The 18,310-nt window shown below is 38.5% G+C and overlaps 1 protein-coding gene across 7 annotated transcripts in view; it reads left to right on the forward strand.

The window, feature by feature from the left end:
• Window positions 1-18,310, forward strand: part of FAM13B (family with sequence similarity 13 member B) — a 56,985-nt gene that overhangs the window by 7,369 nt on the left and 31,306 nt on the right. For 4 of the 7 annotated variants that reach the window (XM_081185497.1, XM_081185494.1, XM_081185500.1 and 1 more), the window contains exons 2-7: window positions 6,469-6,574; window positions 7,566-7,755; window positions 9,674-9,886; window positions 11,250-11,424; window positions 12,527-12,668; window positions 13,990-14,153. In XM_081185497.1, coding sequence (XP_081041623.1) covers window positions 6,557-6,574; window positions 7,566-7,755; window positions 9,674-9,886; window positions 11,250-11,424; window positions 12,527-12,668; window positions 13,990-14,153 — 902 coding nt within the window. In that variant the 5' untranslated portion in view covers window positions 6,469-6,556. Of the gene's footprint in view, window positions 1-4,867; window positions 4,886-6,468; window positions 6,636-7,565; window positions 7,756-9,673; window positions 9,887-11,249; window positions 11,425-12,526; window positions 12,669-13,989; window positions 14,154-18,310 lie in introns of those variants that run through there. The other 3 variants (XM_081185498.1, XM_081185499.1, XM_081185496.1) reach the window with 2 other exon arrangements.

The following is an 18,310-nucleotide window of genomic DNA, read 5'->3' on the forward strand; positions in this document are numbered from 1 at the left end:
TGATGCAGTCATAGGCTGATGCTGCAAGGTTCCATATATGGGACATGTTGCCTGTAGGGGGAGCTCTTTAATATAAGAAATACCTTGGCTATTATTTTGAAAACATGATTAAACATTGAGGAATTACTAATGTATGTATATTTAGAAATAAGGCTTTGGAAGGAATGAGAGTTGAAATACTTCGGTTATGATCCTATAATCTATTCCTTTTGACATACTCTTTAGCCTTTCAAATATAAATACTACACAGTCCACATTTTTAAAACTATATTGGACTCTGGATAATTAATAAAATGACGATATAAGTAAGGCAGATTAAATATTGAAGCTGCAGATTATTGTTTCTAGGTTTTCACTGTCTTTTCCCAGCTTTGTATAGTATCTTCCTCGTGTAGGTAGATCTTCTAAATGTAAGTAGGAAACATGTTTGCTGGCCACAATGATTATCAGTTTGCTTAATTGCTGGCTTCTTTGAATCTTGTACTGGCATTTTCATTGACATATATCTGAATTGACTTCCAGTAGTTTGGCTGCTCTTAAATGCACTTGCTAAAGAGCACATCTCATTGAACACAGTGTGATCTCTTCCAAGTAAACTTGCACAGAAGAGTGCTGTAAATTTTCCTAATTAGAATAAGTATACAGATTTTTTGAATACACCCCCCACTCGAAATCATGATGGAATGTGCATTCATGACATGTGATGGCAAAGTTTTATTTGTTGAATTGTGATTATGGAGCTAATGAGAATGAGCGACTTGAATTAACTTTTGTTTTTTTTTGTAATGGTGGAACAATGAAAGATCCCTCTAAAAGCTAGCACTCTTTAATAATTGTTAAATGTTAAACTGTTCTGTTTTCAGGATATAATGTTGCCTAAGTTTACTGGCTTTATGTTGAAACATTATGCACGTTTTATTAACTTCGTGACTCCTGCAACTGTGTTTGTGCATACAATTAACTGTCACACCTATCGCCTATTAGCTGTTATGATTGAGGTACAATGTAGTATGATAATGTTAGGTTTTGTTTCTAGATGGAATTACTTGCTCTTGATTTGCCCCTAATGACCCAAATATTGCGTTTGGGGAAAGATAAATTTAAAAAGTAGATTAATGATTCTTGTAAGTTGCCTCGGAAGGATTGTATCCTGAAAGGTAGAATATAAATAACTGAAATAACTTTTGTTTGTCCATGATTCCATTCAAGCTATGATGGGCTGTATCCAAAGCTGCAGTTCAACTTGTGTAATAAACTTAAGTTTGTGCAGTGTAACTTTCTCTTCCTAGCCTGTGCCCACTAGCTCCCTTTGTGTGCTCTCAAGATAGACTTCAAAGGATTGGGCGCTCTCCAGAGCAGATTTTGGTGGCATATGGGGAGAACGAGGAAATGGAAGTTCTGTTGTGTGAGTGGAAGTCTGCTTGTACTACGTTGAATGGACTACAAAAATTATGGATTTCTGTTTTTCCTACTATGTGCTTGCAGGAGCCCTAAATTCCATGTTTGTTTTGGTGACTGTGCACCAGAACTTTCCTGCAACAGTGATCAGGAGCAGAGCAATATTTTTCATGCAGTGGGAAAAAGAATATCCACATTACTTAGTTGGTAGATAGCTCAATATATTCTTTGTGAAGGCTCAATAGTTATGCCTTGTCCCTTTTCCTATACGTGATTTGAAGCCCCAGCCAATTAAGGAAGAAGGGAGGGAACTCTACAAAGGAACATAGAAAGCTGCGTTATACCAGGTCAGCCCATATAGTTCAGTATTGACTATACAAGGGGTTGGGAGACCACTCCCCACTTGGCATGCCAGGCAGTTTTGGTCAAGCTATGCCCACTTGACCTACACATGGCAATTTAAGTAGGACCTTACAAATTCCTGTGCCCTACAATTTGTGACACTGTTCTACTATTTATTGCCCACTTGCCCTGCACCTGACTTCATATATGACACCAGGTATAGGACAGATAAAATTAGTTGATTGTCAGGGCTTCTAAGCAAAGTGCAGGACTCTCTGCAAGCACATGATAAGGTGATTGTTGTGGTTTGGGGAGAGCCCTGTACAACTGCCAATCAGCTAAGATCAACTGTAACTGCCAAGAGAGTTGGAGGAAGCACTTTGAATCCAAACCACTTTCTCTGCAGAGGGGGAAATGTTCTGTTTATATGAGCATTCTGCCCTCTGCAGAAGCATCAAATGAGCTCTTTGTATCCACCAGTTAGCTGATCAGAAGTTACAGCAAACTTCTCTAAAGGTGCATTCCCAGTCCCAGTCAGATGATTGGCACTGAAAGCATGTCTTCAAAGAAAGTTGTTTTAATTGCTGATCAGCTGATTAAATATAGTGGGCTCTTTTGAACTTTGACAGGTGTCAGTCACTAGCCGTAATTATGACATCATGTAATTGGTGGGTGTTCTTGCTCACCTGTCAAGGTTGGACCATGGGGGTATGTGTGGCAAAATTAAGGATCTGATCTGCTTGTAAAGCCCAGTTTTGGTTTTGGTGTAAACGCATGGTTTACACTGTAAGTCACTGTAAGTAGCTCTCCAGTGCTTCAGACAGGGGTCTTCTCCAGCCCTACCTGGAGATGCTGAGGCTTGGATTTTCTGTACACAAAGCAGATGCCTCTACCATTAGACTACGGTATTTCCCTTGTTGTGTCTTGACATGTTCACTTAATGGCCAGCTACCCACCAGACCAAAATGTGAGTTTGGTAAATAGTAGAAGGCTTGATGTAGGTGACAGAAGTAGGGTTAGAGGAGGAATAGCATAGCTGATTAATGTGTGATTTTCAGCTTTTGAGTGAACTGATTTTACAATACTTTGTTTTGCCCCTTGTGACAGATGGTACTTTGTTAAGCTGCGCTTACAGCATACACACTCATTCTACTTGAAGGTCTGATACCTGTGACAAGAAGCATGTTCTACGTGTGTGTACCCCCCATCTGTTTTGAGGATTTCAGTGTAGCTATTTGGTTCGAGATAATTCAGCTAGTGCCACTTGAAAATGAGCCAGTTGCTATTTGCATAGCCCAGTCCTTTTACTCCTAAGAGGCCACATGAAGAACAGTCTGTTGCACTATTCAAACATCTTACAAAAGTTTTAGCATCTCTAAAACTGCATGTATACCCCTCTGAGGGCCAATAACATGTCTGATAAAAATACTGATGAAATTGTTAGTTTATAGAGATCCTTTGTCCTGCATTATACCAAATCTGATTGTTAACAGATTTGAATTATATATTGAATCTGATTGTTAACGTGGATCTAACCTCAACTCGCAGTAGATAGGGGTGTGTCCATGGAGAGGACTTCAGTGACTGGAAATGAGGTGGGAATGAGAGAAACAATTATTGCCAATTTCTCCAGATGCTGTGCCCCTGAATATCTCCTCTGGTGAGTTAGAAGTCCCTTTGGAACAGCATGACAGGTGGTCTGCAAGTGAGAGGGGGATTAGGTGAAAATTGCCTTCTGCCTGTAAGAGCATCCAGTTTGTGGAGCAGAAACCTCTGATCGATCTGCCTTGCTTTTGCAAATGGGAGAATCCTTGTGTTTGCAGAACCACAGGTCTGGATCCAACCCATCATATGGTCTGTATTATATTTTTTACTATACAGAATTATTTAGAGCATAGTTATAGAACTATGTGAAAATGTTCTTTGAGGGATGGGATTTGAGTTGGAATTCATATCACAGCAATAGTAGTTTTTTATACTCCTGTTCGATTTACCAAAATGCTGATGGAGATTAAATCCCCCTGATACTGGGGGTAATTTATGGTACAATCCTAACTTGTCTATTCAGAAGTGAGTCTTATTGAGTTCAGTATGGTATAGGATTGCAGTCTATTTACCTTGTTCTGTATGAGTCAGTAGGGATAATTAACAAATATTAGAACAAGTTAAGTGAGTTCCATCATGGACAGCTGGAGCAGGTGGGAACTGCCTCCTCACAAGTACTAGAGATCTTGCTGTCTGTATCAGAGAACATGTTCTCCATTCCACAACTGTTTCCAAGATTACAGCTCATTTATTTTTTTCCTTACATAACTTTAGCAGGAACCATTGTGGTGCAATGGGCACAGTTTTGCTCTTTGATGTGTTTTCAACCCTGAGTGGCCTTGGGCAAATCATTATCTCTTAAGTAACCTCAATCCACCTCAGGGTGGGTAGTCATTGCCCTGAGCTCCTAGCAGGTCCTTCCATTACAAGAAGGATATATAGTTCCACTTTGGATTCCATTTTTGGCTTATGCTGGACTCAAAGAAGAAACTCAGTAAGTGGCTTTTTAAAAAGGATTTTGTATATATGATAACTACATTATTTAATGTAAGACATACAAAGTCTAGTAATTATAGGAACCTTGATAATCTAAGAAATGGTTTCATGCTTGTAAATGTTACTATCAGATTAAAGATAATTGTTAGTAACAAACATTGTACTTAAAACTTTGTAACTACATTATCTGTAGGCTATTAAGTAGGTCTCATGACCAGTGTCATTTAAGTGTAAATCCCCATGAAAAAGGTGACATTAAAGTAGCTTTCCATTTGACTCATTTCTAGTCAGATCATAGGAATATTGGTCCGTCTTGCTCAGTGTTGTTTACACCAACTGGCAAAGGTTCACCATGGTTTAAAACGGGACATTCCCAGCCTTAACTGGAAATGCCAGAGATTGATCTTGGCACCTTCTACGTGCAATGAAGATGCTCTTCCACTGAACTATGGCCCTTCCCCATTTGTCTTGATGACGCACAGCTCAGCTACATTGAAATTTTATTTCTGTAGCACTCTCTACATAGGGCTGCTATTGAAGAATCTCTGTAAGCCTCAGGTGGTCCTGAATACTCCAGCTAGGTTGCTTATGGGAATACATAAGTGTGAGTATATGGTGTCTGCTTTAGAATATTTCGAAGCACAATTTGAGGTTCTGGTTATTATCTATGAAGCCCTAAACTGCATGGTGTTTATGGATGTATGTATATTGATGTCTGTGGTTTTTCTGTGGCCCAGTTGTGGAGTGAACTTGCATGGGTGGTTTGTGTGGCTTCTTCCTTTGACTTTGCACCATCTTGCCAAGACTGTTTTATTTGAGCAAGATTAATATTAACAGGTTTTTATGCTGCCTCCAATTTTTAAAAATAATTTTAAAAAATAATTTATGGATGCATTTCTGATTTTATCTTCTGTAATTTGATTTTATCTTGTGTAATTTCTGAAAATCTTAGCTGCTTTTAATGTAGATTAAGTTGGAGTTTAAAATAACTTAAGGGTTTAACATGTAGGGTTTTAAATAATTATAGCATTTAAAATGTATATTTTGTTTTACAATAGTTGTGTACTTCCTATAGTTGAAATTTAAACAAAATTTAAGACATCATTTTTAAAGATTATTTTTAACCATCTTCATGAGGACAGTTTCCATATCTTAGATCGGTTATTTATGGATTTGATGTCCCAATTTGTTAACTAAATGTATTAAGAACAAACTACAGTTGCATGAACTTGAAATACTAGAACTGGAGTTAGTTCTAAAACAGACTTTCAGTTTCCTCCTTGCATGCACAAAGGACAGGACAGTATGTGAGCCTCAGACTTGTGCAAGCTTGTCCATCACTAAACCATGGTTTAGCACTGCATTTGAAACAGGTCATTGTCTGCATGAGTACAAGAACTTATGCATTTGTTACAATGCCACAGCAGCAGCATGTCTACATTATTTACCTTGGAGTGAAATTGGGGTGGACTGAATGGAAATTTTGTGAGAATTGTGCTTGCAGATCAGTCTGGAGATTTGATCAGACTATTAAATCACCTAATTTCTGATAGTCATATACATAATATGATCTAGTATTCACATTTTTTAAACTTTGTTCCAAGACATTTAAAAATAAAATATTGAATCAACCTGTATGCTCTCTAGGAGGGTGCATTGGGGCCATTGGATGCAGCTGAATTGTTACTCTGTCAGCAGTGAGGAAGGCTTGTTGTGTGATCCCTGTTTGGTGGAAAGCACTTGTGCTCTGTCAGGGGTGGGGAGACTGGACCTGTCAGACACAGACTGCGGATCCACAGAACCTCCCTTGTTCCTCTGATACACCCTAAAAATATCCCAGTCCTGAAGGTGGTGTAGTTAAGTCTCTCAATTGTTTTATGTATGAAATTGTTATAATTGTTTTTGTTGGTATTTTTATTTTTAAATTGCTTCAAATTATATCTCAGGAGGTGATTCATGATGGAGTGAAATAATTAAATTTGTGGTCAGTGGGAGGGGAGAAAGAAATTACGGAATGAGACATCTGCTCTCCACCTTTTGCCCTTGTTGCATCGAGCGACACAGGCCATGGGAAATGGCGGTAGCTCCGCCATGGACTCTTCTTCTCCCCCTGCCCCAGCCTCTATACCTTGCTCTTTAAATAATCACAAAATTTAGAGTACTTAAATGCTTCTTTTTGTTTTCCAGATTAACAGCTGAGGTACTGATCGAGTTCTGCTCTTCTTCAATGAGGAACTACAGGCTGATCTTCTGCCATAACCTCAAGCAGCCATAAATGACAAAAGAATGCTTGGTCAGTAAGGGTAGCTGGCGTAGAAAATATTTTGTAAACGTAGGTGTGTAAGTGCTCTGAGGTAGGTTTTCTCAACTTTCTTTTTCTTTTAAGAAATTATTAGAACCATAGTTTAAAGTTTGGTTTATTTTGGCCAAGCCAAATTTTCCACAATCTCTTCAGCTGCTCTTGTTTAGGAGTACAGTGGTGCCTCGCAAGACGAAAATAATCCGTTCCGCGCGTCTCTTCGTCTAGCAGTTTTCTCGTCTTGCGAAGCAACCCTATTAGCAGATTAGCGGTTTAGCGGCTATTAAAGGCTTAGCGGCTATTAAAGGATTAGCAGATTAGCGGCTAAAAGGCTATTAGCGGCTTAGAAAAAGGGGGGGAGTGAAAAAAAATCGGAACACTTGCAAGACGTTTTCGTCTTGCAAAGCAAGCCCATAGGGAAAATCGTCTTGCGAAGCAGCTCAAAAACGGAAAACCGTTTCGTCTAGTGGGTTTTCCATCTTGCGAGGCATTCGTCTTGCGGGGCACCACTGTAATATGCATTTCTAATGCCTGGTGTAAACTAGTCTGGTAGTAACCAATGGATACAGTATAGTACAATTGGCACATAATTAAGTTGACAAAAAGTTGATCCATTGAAGTGACACTTTTTTAAATAAAAAAAATGTCAGTTTCTATTGTATTTCAGCATTTTGGGGCTTTTAGCAGGCTCACTACATGTGATTAAATCTGCTTATTATTTGCAATAAATCTAGCAGCTATTGTTGCCAGTTTTATATATCTTTGTTTTGCAGGAACTAAAATCATTGTGTGGTTACTCTGTTTCAGTTTTATCACATTCTGGGTTTAGAGTAAATCTTTTTTTTTTTTTAAGGAAGATAGTTTGTGTGGGATTCATAGCTGAGGTTCTAGTTTCTGATTAAAGTTTATTCATTAACTGATGTATTTTTATGTGTGAATCTGTATTTAATGTTGGAGTTCAATGCAAGGCAACTGTATTTTACAGAAAGACAGCTTTGATATTGGGCTGCATAAAGATATGAGGAAGAGCTCCTCCCCTTCTTTGAGTAACTGCAACTCTGTTCTCACTAACAAAATATTTGGAATTCCACTCGATGAACTCCAGCAGGAAGGACAGCCAGGCAGTGAAGTTCCATTCATAGTCCGCCATGTTGTGGATTATATTGAGGAACATGGTATGTATCATCATGCTGTGCCTTAACTACAGACTTAAAGTCTGGAACTATCAATATTTTTCATTTGTAAACTTGCTTTGAGTTTATGAACTTAGATTTCCATCATTATACTTTATGAAAGTGAATGGTATCATACCCTGTTCTGCAGCCCTGTTTGATCCATTTAAAAACACATTTTCACTGACATTAAAGTGCATCTTGAGGTGGTGGCTGGTGCCATCTCTTTTTATCAGTTTTTGTTTGGAGGGACTCTAGAAACCTATGAAGCTTCCTCATATTGGATTGGTCCATCTAGCCCAGGGGATCCCAATTGGTGTTTCTCAGACCCCAGGGAGTCCAGGTAACCCACCCAAAAGTGGGGGGGGGGCATTGCTTGGCTTTTGAAAAACAGGGAGTCTGCAGTACTTAGCTAATTTGGAATTGCTGATCTAGCCCAATATTGCCTGCACTGACAGGTAGTGGTTGTCCAGGGTTTCAGTAGGGAAGATTTCCTAGCCCTTCCTAGAGCTGCCAGGGATTGAACCAAGTATCTTTTGTATGTGACGCATGTACTGCACCACTGAGCTACAGCCCTTCCCCCCATTCATAGGTCACACAAGAAATGAGGTAATAATAAAGCACTGCAAATATAATTATAGACGCTAATCTAGTTTTCCCAAGTGGTATCTGAAAACTGGCCAATCCATAGGAAGCTGCTCACATCTGTAAATAAGACTTGAAGTACAGTCAGCAGAGTGAAGACAGACATTGGTCTTCCCGCTTTGTTTCTCTAAACCATCCTGTTACATATTTCCTGTCAGTTCTATGCAGATGCTTATCTACCTGGGAGAGATGACCCACTTGACTAATTATCTGTCATTCCCTCCAAAGGGAGGGATAGAGTCTTTAACAGCTGAGCTGCTCTTGCAGCTTGTGTCCCTCCTACCATCAGGGTCTAGACTGGGTCCCCCATACTACCAGGAAGCAGACCATCCCCCTTACTTGTGAGTAGACCAGAATGACTATGTTGTAGTGAATACGCTGGGATTAGTCAGTTTTAGAGCCAAAGTGCTCTGATTTATTTTGTATTCTGCTTTGACGTTCTTCCTGCCTTTTATTTCTAACAATGTTTGCCACCTTCAGGATTCTAGAATCCCTATGTGTGGAATTTATGCTACTGAAAGTTTATGCTTTCATGGAATTTATGCTACTGAAAGTTTATGCTTTCATGGAATTTATGCTACTGAAAGTTTAGGATCAGAGTCCTAAGAGACAAGCATGTTTTTCCATCTGTGGGAGAGACTTTGGGAGAATGAGCTGCCTTTACACTCTGAGGGAACTGCCTGTGAAATACAAGGTGCATTGGTTTCAGAGTTCCTGGGCCTTAGGAAGGTGAGGGTGTCTGACGGGGAAATGAGCAAGCTGCTCTGATCTCCAGAGTAAGATAACACAGCTCAAAGTTAGCTCTGCTTGCCCCATCAGCTTGTGAACAGGTCAGATCAAGGAGTGCAGGGTGCCCTGGCTCAGAGCCCCTGTAAAAGTAATTGCTTTGGCACAGCCCAGATCCCCTCCCATCTGGGCTGCAAGAATGAATGGGTGAGTGGTGATATCAACTACCAGATAGTAAGACCCAACTGGCAGCACCACAGTTGTGCAGCTGTTGAGCTAGGAAAGGGCTTGAAAGGCTCTCCTGAGCATTCCCCTTTCTCTGCACCGTCTGTGGAACTTCATGATATTATGGAAGTGATTAATCAATTAATATGGGGTTATAGCTATATCAGATATCATACATCAATAGTGTAATTGACTGGGGAGCATTACAGTAAGTTTTATTTTTAAAAATATTTTCTTTCACACAGGATCACACTTAATGCTGTAAGATATGCACCTTTTGAAATAAGCATTTGTACTGAATTTTGTATTTTCATTCTAACTTAAGGAGGTCTAGAGCAAGAAGGACTTTTTCAAGTCAATGGAAATGCAGAAACAGTGGAGTGGCTTCGGCAAAGATACGACAATGGAGAAGATGTGGATCTGGTTAAAGAAGCGGATGTACCTTCAGCTATTAGTCTTCTTAGATTTTTTCTTCAAGCACTTCCAGAACCAGTTATTCCTAGCACTCTACATATGCATTTGATACAACTTTCTCAAGGTATTGGAATTCTTTTATTAAGGATTGAATAGCTTCAAGAAATAATCATATCAAAACTTTAGGGTGGCTGTGGGTTTCTTCTGTATGAAACCCCACATTTATATGAAGATAATTGGGAAATTTGATCTGGTTTGGATGAACTTAGAAGCTACATGTGGTCAGGGAGCAGAACCAGATTACCAGCATGCATTTGTTCCGCCTCTGGCTTACCAGTTAGCTAATCAATGTGCAAACAGAATATTTGCTATAGCATGACGTATAATCCATCATCCATAACTCTGAGTCATGTAGTTGATTTATGGGTTTTATGTAGGTTAACAGCCATGTAGTTTGGTTCTGTGTGTGTTGATTTTAAATTCACTCAGTACACAAAAATGTCATGGCAGGTCTGGAGGCAAGATGGAGAGGTTCAGCGAGTATGATTGGTACATCCCTCTCTCCCTTGGTGCATAGCTTCTGTGTTCATTCAAACTGGGTCTTTGACATTTACAAAAATCCACCAAATTTATTAGATAAAATTAAAGAAAGGTTTAAGACGTTAAGAAAAAGACTGGATATCCAGGTTTGTCATGCTAGATTCTATTTTGCCCAGGACATAGAGTGGTTATTGGAACACTCCATCAGAACTAAAGTTCAGCAAACACAGTTCATTCATAATGCTAATCTAAACTATGACTTACCACAAATGCACAAATGAACTATCTGGGCTCCCAGAGAGAAGTTTGTGACTGCTTTGCTGCTCCTCTGGTCCTGCTGTTATGATCTAAGCCATGGTTTGTCTTAGTGTTATCCCTGAACCCATGTTTGTGGTTTATTCTCCCCCTGCCCCGATAAATCACAAGCAGTAAGCCATAGAGCAAACCTTGACTACAGTTTGCGGCTTATCTGGATTGAGTTTGGTGTTGGATGTAGTGTTAAGACAAACCATGGCTTGGCATACAGCATGCGCTGGACTTGAGAAGCAGAAAATCCTCATTGATCTGTTCAAGAACCTGCTCATTTGCACTATGCCATAGGTTTGTCTTACTGTGAACTGTGTCAAAGAATAATGCTGGAATTTCACAAGGAATAGGTGGCTAGCAGTGCAGGAATGCCTAGGGGCTTACTGAAATATCAAATCGATTGGGAAAGGAAAAAGTACAAAACGAGGGGAAATGTTCTCTTAATATGAAACTTGTAAGTGCTGAATACTGCTCAAGTTTTGAACCTTTTAAAAAAACAAAAGCCTGAGCATTTCCAAGGAATCAAGTGGAACTTTTTATCACATTGGTTACACATTTGTACTACTGAAGTTAAATCTGTCTTGTTAAATGTTGAAAGTCATATCAGCATTTATTAACAATACTTCTGTCACATTTTACAGATTTTAATGAAGATGAATTTGGAAGAAAGTTGAGGTTTCTCTTGCAGCAGCTTCCGCCTCTTAATTACAGTTTGTTAAAGTTTCTGTGTAGATTTTTAGCTAATGTAGCAACACATCATGAAGAGATTTGGTCTGCAAGTTCTCTAGCTGCAGTTTTTGGTCCTGATATCTTTCAGTAAGTTAGATAATGTGAACATGTTGGCTACTTTGAATGTGACTTTGCAGTAAACATGCATTTTTGTTCTAACTTTAGCTCCTATCACTCTTCCATGAATGCAGTATTTTTTTTTATTCCTTGCTGCTGTAGCAACATAAAATACCATTGAAAATGATTGAACCAAAGTTGGATGTTTCCAATATCTTCCTGAATTCTAGTATTTAAAATAAAATAGTTTATCCTAATTTAACAACTGTTTGCTTGATCTTTAGTCCATTTAATATTTATAGTATTAATCCTGCCTGCATGTGTTGTGAAGTGGATAATTATATAAAGCTATAAGAAGCTGATTTTTCTCCTGTACAATCAAATCAAATTAAATTCCCAAAAACTTAATTTTATTTGTGGTTGCCATCCCAAGATTATGATGTTTGCTTCCACTTATTGGACCTACCACCATTTGTGCTTCTATTCGTAGTTCCTCATGTTGCATTGGATGCTCAACATATTTACTCAGTATGTCACAGCAACTGTGATGCCACCTTCTGGTGAGCTTGACATGTGGCCTGCCTTCCAACTTTGAAGCTGAAGAGTTGGGCAGCTATTATTTAAGCAGTGTCAGCTCCAAAGTTGGGAGGAAGGTAGGGATTGTTCAGCAGCTGTGTGTCAAAGGTATTAAAGGCTTTGTCAAACAGGAGCTGTTAAACCTTCAGACAGTGTTGCCAAAAAGCTTCCCTGCCCAGCATTTTCCTTGAGGAGGGCTAACATGGTGGTGGATGTGGGTGTCTTTAGGCAGCGGCGCCCAATAGTGCAGACTCCGCCTGGCCTTTCCTATGGGTTGGGCTTATTTTTGTTTTTATTTTTATTGTGTGTTTTGTGTTTTTATATTGTGTCTTTAGTTTGTGAACCACCCTGAGACCTGCGGGTAGAGGGCAGTATACGAAATTAATTAAATAATTAAGTGGCCAGCAATGAAGGGTGTACAGTTTCAGTATGTGCACAGACAGTTCCTTTATGTCCTTGAGGATCTCCACCCCAAAGTCCCTTGTAGGAACATATTAATAACCTTTGAGGAATTAGATTCAGAAATCATATATTTAGTTTTGGCCTTTCTTGTCAGCATTTACACAGATGTGGAGGATCTGAAGGAGCAAGAACTTGTTAGCAGAATAATGGCGGGACTGTTAGAGAATTATGATGAACTCTTTGAAAATGAAGAGGAAGATTTTTCATCTAATGATTTAAGTTCAGTAACCGAGCAGGTAAGAATTGTGTACAGCTTCAATTTAATAAAAGACTTTGCTATTAAAAAAGCCTAGAGAAACTTCATAATAGATTATAGGTAAGAGTCTGCTTACAGTGGTTTTGTTTACCAGTCAGCAGTTTATATGAGGTTGAAGCCAAAACCTTCCCCTCCCCCAGATCCTCTGACATTTGTAGAGAACTTGGAAGAAATTGTTGGTTGGCTGCTGCTTGGTAAAGAGTCCTATTTCTAATCTTCTCCAAATTAAAGTTCTGGGGAGGGGGTATGTGTTCTGCTAGGTATTGTATTCACTAGAGTCACTTGATCCTGTGAAGCAAATTTTTGGTGCCCTTCAGATATTGTTGGACTCCCAACTCCCATCAGCTCCAGCTAGCATAGCTGATGGTTAGGTATGCCTAAGGCAGTAGTACAAAATCTGGAGGGCACCATGTTGACTACCTCTGTTGTGTATTGTTCAGGAATTGTAATCATGTTTATTATGGCTTAGACTTGAGAAAACAAAGTTATTTCTTTGGGAAAGTTAAAATAATAGTGCAGTGATCTAGATTCTAAAGACGGGGTATTCAGAGCTAAAACCACGCTTGTGCTTTGATGTTAGGGCCTCTTTTTAGAACTTCTACAGCATGTTCATCAATGTAAACTCCACCTATCTGCAGTTTTTTCTTGCCCTTTATTCATGCCCATGCACCCTGGAGAATGGAGTTGAATGGAGAATGGAGTTATTTGGTGGTTCAGTTTAACTAAGGACTAGAGTTATTTTGTAATAAATGAGGAATTGAATTTGTCTCCCACAGTGATGTGGCAACAAGTAAATCTTGGGTGAGTTTTTATATAGGATTGCTTTAGCCAGCCAAGCAAAGCACTGCTCGATTGTCTGTACAAGTGTAGTTTTGGCTCTGAAACCACTTTTCATTAAATCACTGGCATTGCCAGTTAAAAATGGGGTAGGTAGAAAGACTACTGCCTGAGAACATGGCTATCCATGGTTACATGTCCCAGTGGCCTTAATCCCATAATGGAGAGTTAGTGCTTTTTCTCTAGCTGTACAATATTTTAAAATTGAATATCTTAGCTGACGGAAACTACCTCATATCTGGGCTTTGACAGTAGGTGATATGGCTATAGTGGAAAATGTTTGTTTAGAAAATATATCTAGTGGCTGGCTTTGTTTTCTATGTTGGTGCTGAGATCTGAATCACAAAATGCCTGCTAAAAAAGCTTAAGCAATTTTATTTTTAGAGCACACTTCTCACACTTTTGGAATTTAATAATCTGTCTTTCTAAGAAATCATGGTCTCACTTGGTGTGTGTTTTTGAAGATAAATGATCTGTTGGATGAAGAAGATATAAAGCTTGAACAGTCTGAAGAGCTGCCAGAAGAAGAAGAAGAAAACATGGAGGACCCAGAATACAGGCAGGAGATGGAGCCCCAAGAAATGATGGAGAGCATCTTGGAGTCATGTAGCGTTTCAGCATCAACAAGGTATGAAGGTTCCTAGTATGGACACCATCCCTAGATTATGTGCTGCTTCCTGACTACTTTAATATAGCTGCTTATGTTTCACATTTTGTTGTGCTTTTGATTCAATCAGTACCGAAGAATTCAGCAGGCCCAGTTCATTTAGCCATTCTATATTATATTGATTTAAGTTAGGAGTAGACATGTGCCTAGACCTCCCTCCTGTCTGTATTATGTTCTATATATTTTTTAAACTATTTGAGTGCAAATGGACATTATATATTCTGGAAGAAAAAGAATATTATAATGAACATGGATTTTATTGGCTGAGTGAACACAAGTGCAAGATGTAGAAACTCCATCTGAATGAAAATAGAATTTTGTGAAGTTTCAGTTTGCATGTAGTGGGGCTTCATGGTAAAAAAGAAGTTTTTTTGTTCTATTTTAAGGAAATAAAATATTAAAAATAATGCATAAATTTAAGATGAGGTCAAAATAATACCAAACCTACTGGATTTCATCATATGATTGCTATGTAGTATCCCAGACGACTAATCCTCTCCAGCTTTATACCATTTCCATAATACTTGCTCTTTTTCCACATCTTCCTCCTGTATTGTTACAACCCATATTGCTGTTTCATATCTAGTCCTTGCTGCTTTTCCAGTATTGGAGCCATTGTATGAGCCTTGTGTCCTTAGAAAATCAAGCAGTTGCTGCAGTGGCAAGTGTGTATTGAGTGTCTAGCCTGCTAAACCGGGCAGGGGGTGGGGCCTGCTTCCTCCAGAGAGTAACTATGTCACAAACCTTTTTCAGAAAATTTTCTGAACACAAATGACTAAAGAAAAATTAAAACGGACAAATTCAGGTTTAAAAATCACTTCAAACTGTTTCTCAATAGAGGCTTGTGGGCCAAGTTTGGCTTGCACATATATTTAAGCCAGGAAAGCTATGGTAACAGCAGGAGTGTTGTCTTGAACCAAGTCAGAGAATCTGAGCAAGAAAAGGGAGCATACAAACCTGAGACCTAGTCCTGATGCCAGTTGTAGTCTGGTCATTACTTTTTGAAGCGCATTGCTGTAGCAGTTTTTTTAGTAATGATGTGAGTAAGGTATGATAAAAACCTGCAAAACTGCATAATTATCCACTTTCTATAATAATTATGCTGTGATTGATTTCAGAATAAGCATTCCATTGTGAAGTTGAAGGTGGAGGCTTTTTGTGGTCTTTATTTTGACATTTGTATTGCTGCTTTTGGCTGTGGCTAATGGTCTCCCTTTCTCTGAAAGCTTAGTTTTCCAGCCTGAATAATTGAGTTAGATAATCACTTTTTCGTTGATACTGTTAAATGCTTTAACAAAAGGAGAATCTGAATTCCCGTGTTTCAGAAGAATTCTGTATACCTTAATATTATATAAATTCCGCATGGACAACATTTCCTGTACCTAAATAATTCTGAATAGGTGCTCATCCTCCTCTAAAACAGCTGGAGTATTTGTTCTGATAAACATGTTTCATAGCCCACTGCTGCTAACTTTTAAGAGCTTTTCTCCTGTTAACTACTTCAGCTAGCTCTCTTGCAATTTGAGCATATTGTTAGTTCTCCCATTATTCTTTGTAGCTATATCATCAAGGACTCTTTAATAAACATGGTGGAGAAAAGCTGAAATTAGGATAACTCCACTCAGTGTTTTTCTTTTTTCTTTTTATCTATTGGTTCATATATATATCCCATATCATATTATTTCCTCTGAATATTCTCTGGTTTCTTTTCAATGTGTCGATCATACTGAGGAAGTGGGTGCTAATCTGGTCAAAAGTACTTACGATCCACCATCTTGCACCAAGAAGTAATAGAATGAAAAGCATACTAGAGCTAAAATGTTGATTGGGCAGCTTATTGTCAGTAGTGACCTCATGTTGCAGTCTATTTCTATGTAGACTGCAGGGCTTAGTGCAGCACTCCAATAGTGCCATCTTACAGGCAGCTATTGAGATCAAGCAAGCAGAATGGATAGTCAACAGACATTGCCATACTGTATAGTTTTTCAAATGAAGTGTTTTTACATGAAATGCTCATTTGGAATAGCAAAAATAATCAGAATGGCTTACAAAGTTCTACTGCACAGGTAAATCAACTTAAAATGATAGTTTGATAAGACTGACTTAACTTTTTAGAAGGCATACACTGCACTATAAAACAATTTGCATGCAATAATAAGCTATATAAAGTAAGCTTGTGAATATTTTCCTAATTGCTTATTTTTGTTACTAAAAATGACAGTGCTTAAGAAAATCCAAAGTGCTTTGCCCTTAAAATGTTTATGCTGGTATCTTGCTGCGTCATTCTTCATCAGCAGTCAACCAAAATGATGCTGCTGTTTGAAATACAAATGTTTGGAGGGGCACTGATAGGATACATAATACATTTATGTGCTGCGTAGCATCTTATCAAATCCTGCTAAACTGATTAGAGGGACTTTGAACTAGTAATAGGATTCCTTAGTCTTTGAAATAGTGCTGTTTCAATACACTTGTTTTTCTGAGAATCTTCACTGCATTGCATAAGTAGAGGTGCTGGGGGTGAGAAAGAAGAAAATGTAATAGGAAGAGGAAAATTGTAGAATATTTTGGTTCTGGTGTTGATTAGTCTAGCAGCATGCCTATTGTGATTTGATGTTTCAGAACCCAAATTTGAATTCCTACAAATAAGGATTGTTCTTCATTATAATTCCCTTTTTGTTTTCTCTGTGCTTCTTGGAATTTTTGGCTTAAATGAAAGGTGTAGTATATATAGCATTTGAAATATGCTATATAGTAATCTACTTAATAAATGGTATACTGTTTAATGTTGGCTGGAGCATATTTTTAATTGTTTTTCATTTATAACTTCTTTTAATTTCCCTCACATTTTGCCATCAGGAATTACTGTCCTGTAGCTCATCAGTTACTAATACCATTGGTGGTAACTAAGCACACAGTGTAATCAGCTGAGAGAAAAAATGGCATTAAACTAAAGCATTTTGTGGTTTTAAGTGTTTGTTCATATTAAATGTACAAAAAATGAAATGTTATATTAGCTACTCTAAATGTACCAGTTCTGAAATAAACAGCTGGTTAGCAAAAGCAGAATAGGTTAGCTTAGTAACAAGATAAGTAGCATAGAGTAGTATTGTGATGTGAAACAAAAACACTGAGTTTTGGCTTTAGTCACAATAACAATAACTTGTAAAACTCCAGGAAATAGAACGCAAATAATTTACTTTAAAAATAGTTTATTTTTAAAGCAAATATCAAGCTCAGGATCAACTATTTTCTGCCTCCTCTTGACCCACCCCCACTCCAAATATGGAGAAATTGTAAGTATCTTACCATGTGTAAGAAGTACTTTATACATAACTCACTGATATGTTATAAATTGGGAAGAAGGAGCAGTCACTGATATTTCCAGCCACTTTGTTGGGAATAGAGTAGAAAATGATCCATATTATTTGTTCCAATATAAATACTGCAAAGAGCTGATTAGGTAGCTGCTGTTAAGTTACTGACTTGATAATGCTTTCATATAGTAATCCCTGGGTGAGCCCCATTGTGCACTGTCATATGCTTAGGGCTGACCACAGCTTTCCCCAAAAGACTTTAAGCCTCCCTTTGCCACCCATCTCAAACTCTTGAAGGTAATCGCTAATTCTTTTTTTCCTATCAGCTTTCTAAAGACTCCAGTTTGGAGAGATTGGAAGAGAACATTCAGAATTGCTGCCTTTTACAAGCCCTTGTGAAAATCTGGTTTCTAGTGGCTTAGAGAGAGCAGTACACTGAGGTTTCAGCCTTCTGCCCTTTTATTAAAAGTTTAAATATTTATGTAACTTTCACCTTTTCTGGTTGAAAACAACAAATGTTGTGAAAGTGTGGGTTTTAGTGCATAATATAGGTAAAGGGACCCCTGATTGTTAGGTCCAGTTGCGGACAACTCTGGGGTTGTGGCGCTCATCTCGCTTTACAGGCCGAGGGAGCTGGCGTTTGTCCACAGACAGTTTCCGGGTCATGTGGCCAGCATGACAAAGCCGCTTCTGGCGAACCAGAGCAGCGCACAGAAATGCTGTTTACCTTCGCACCGGAGCGGTACCTTTTTATCTACTTGCACTTTGATGTGCTTTCGAACTGCTAGGTTGGCAGAAGCA

The sequence above is a fragment of the Podarcis bocagei genome, assembly GCF_964188305.1.
Source record: "Podarcis bocagei genome assembly, chromosome: 2".
Classification (NCBI taxonomy): Eukaryota; Metazoa; Chordata; class Lepidosauria; order Squamata; family Lacertidae; genus Podarcis; species Podarcis bocagei.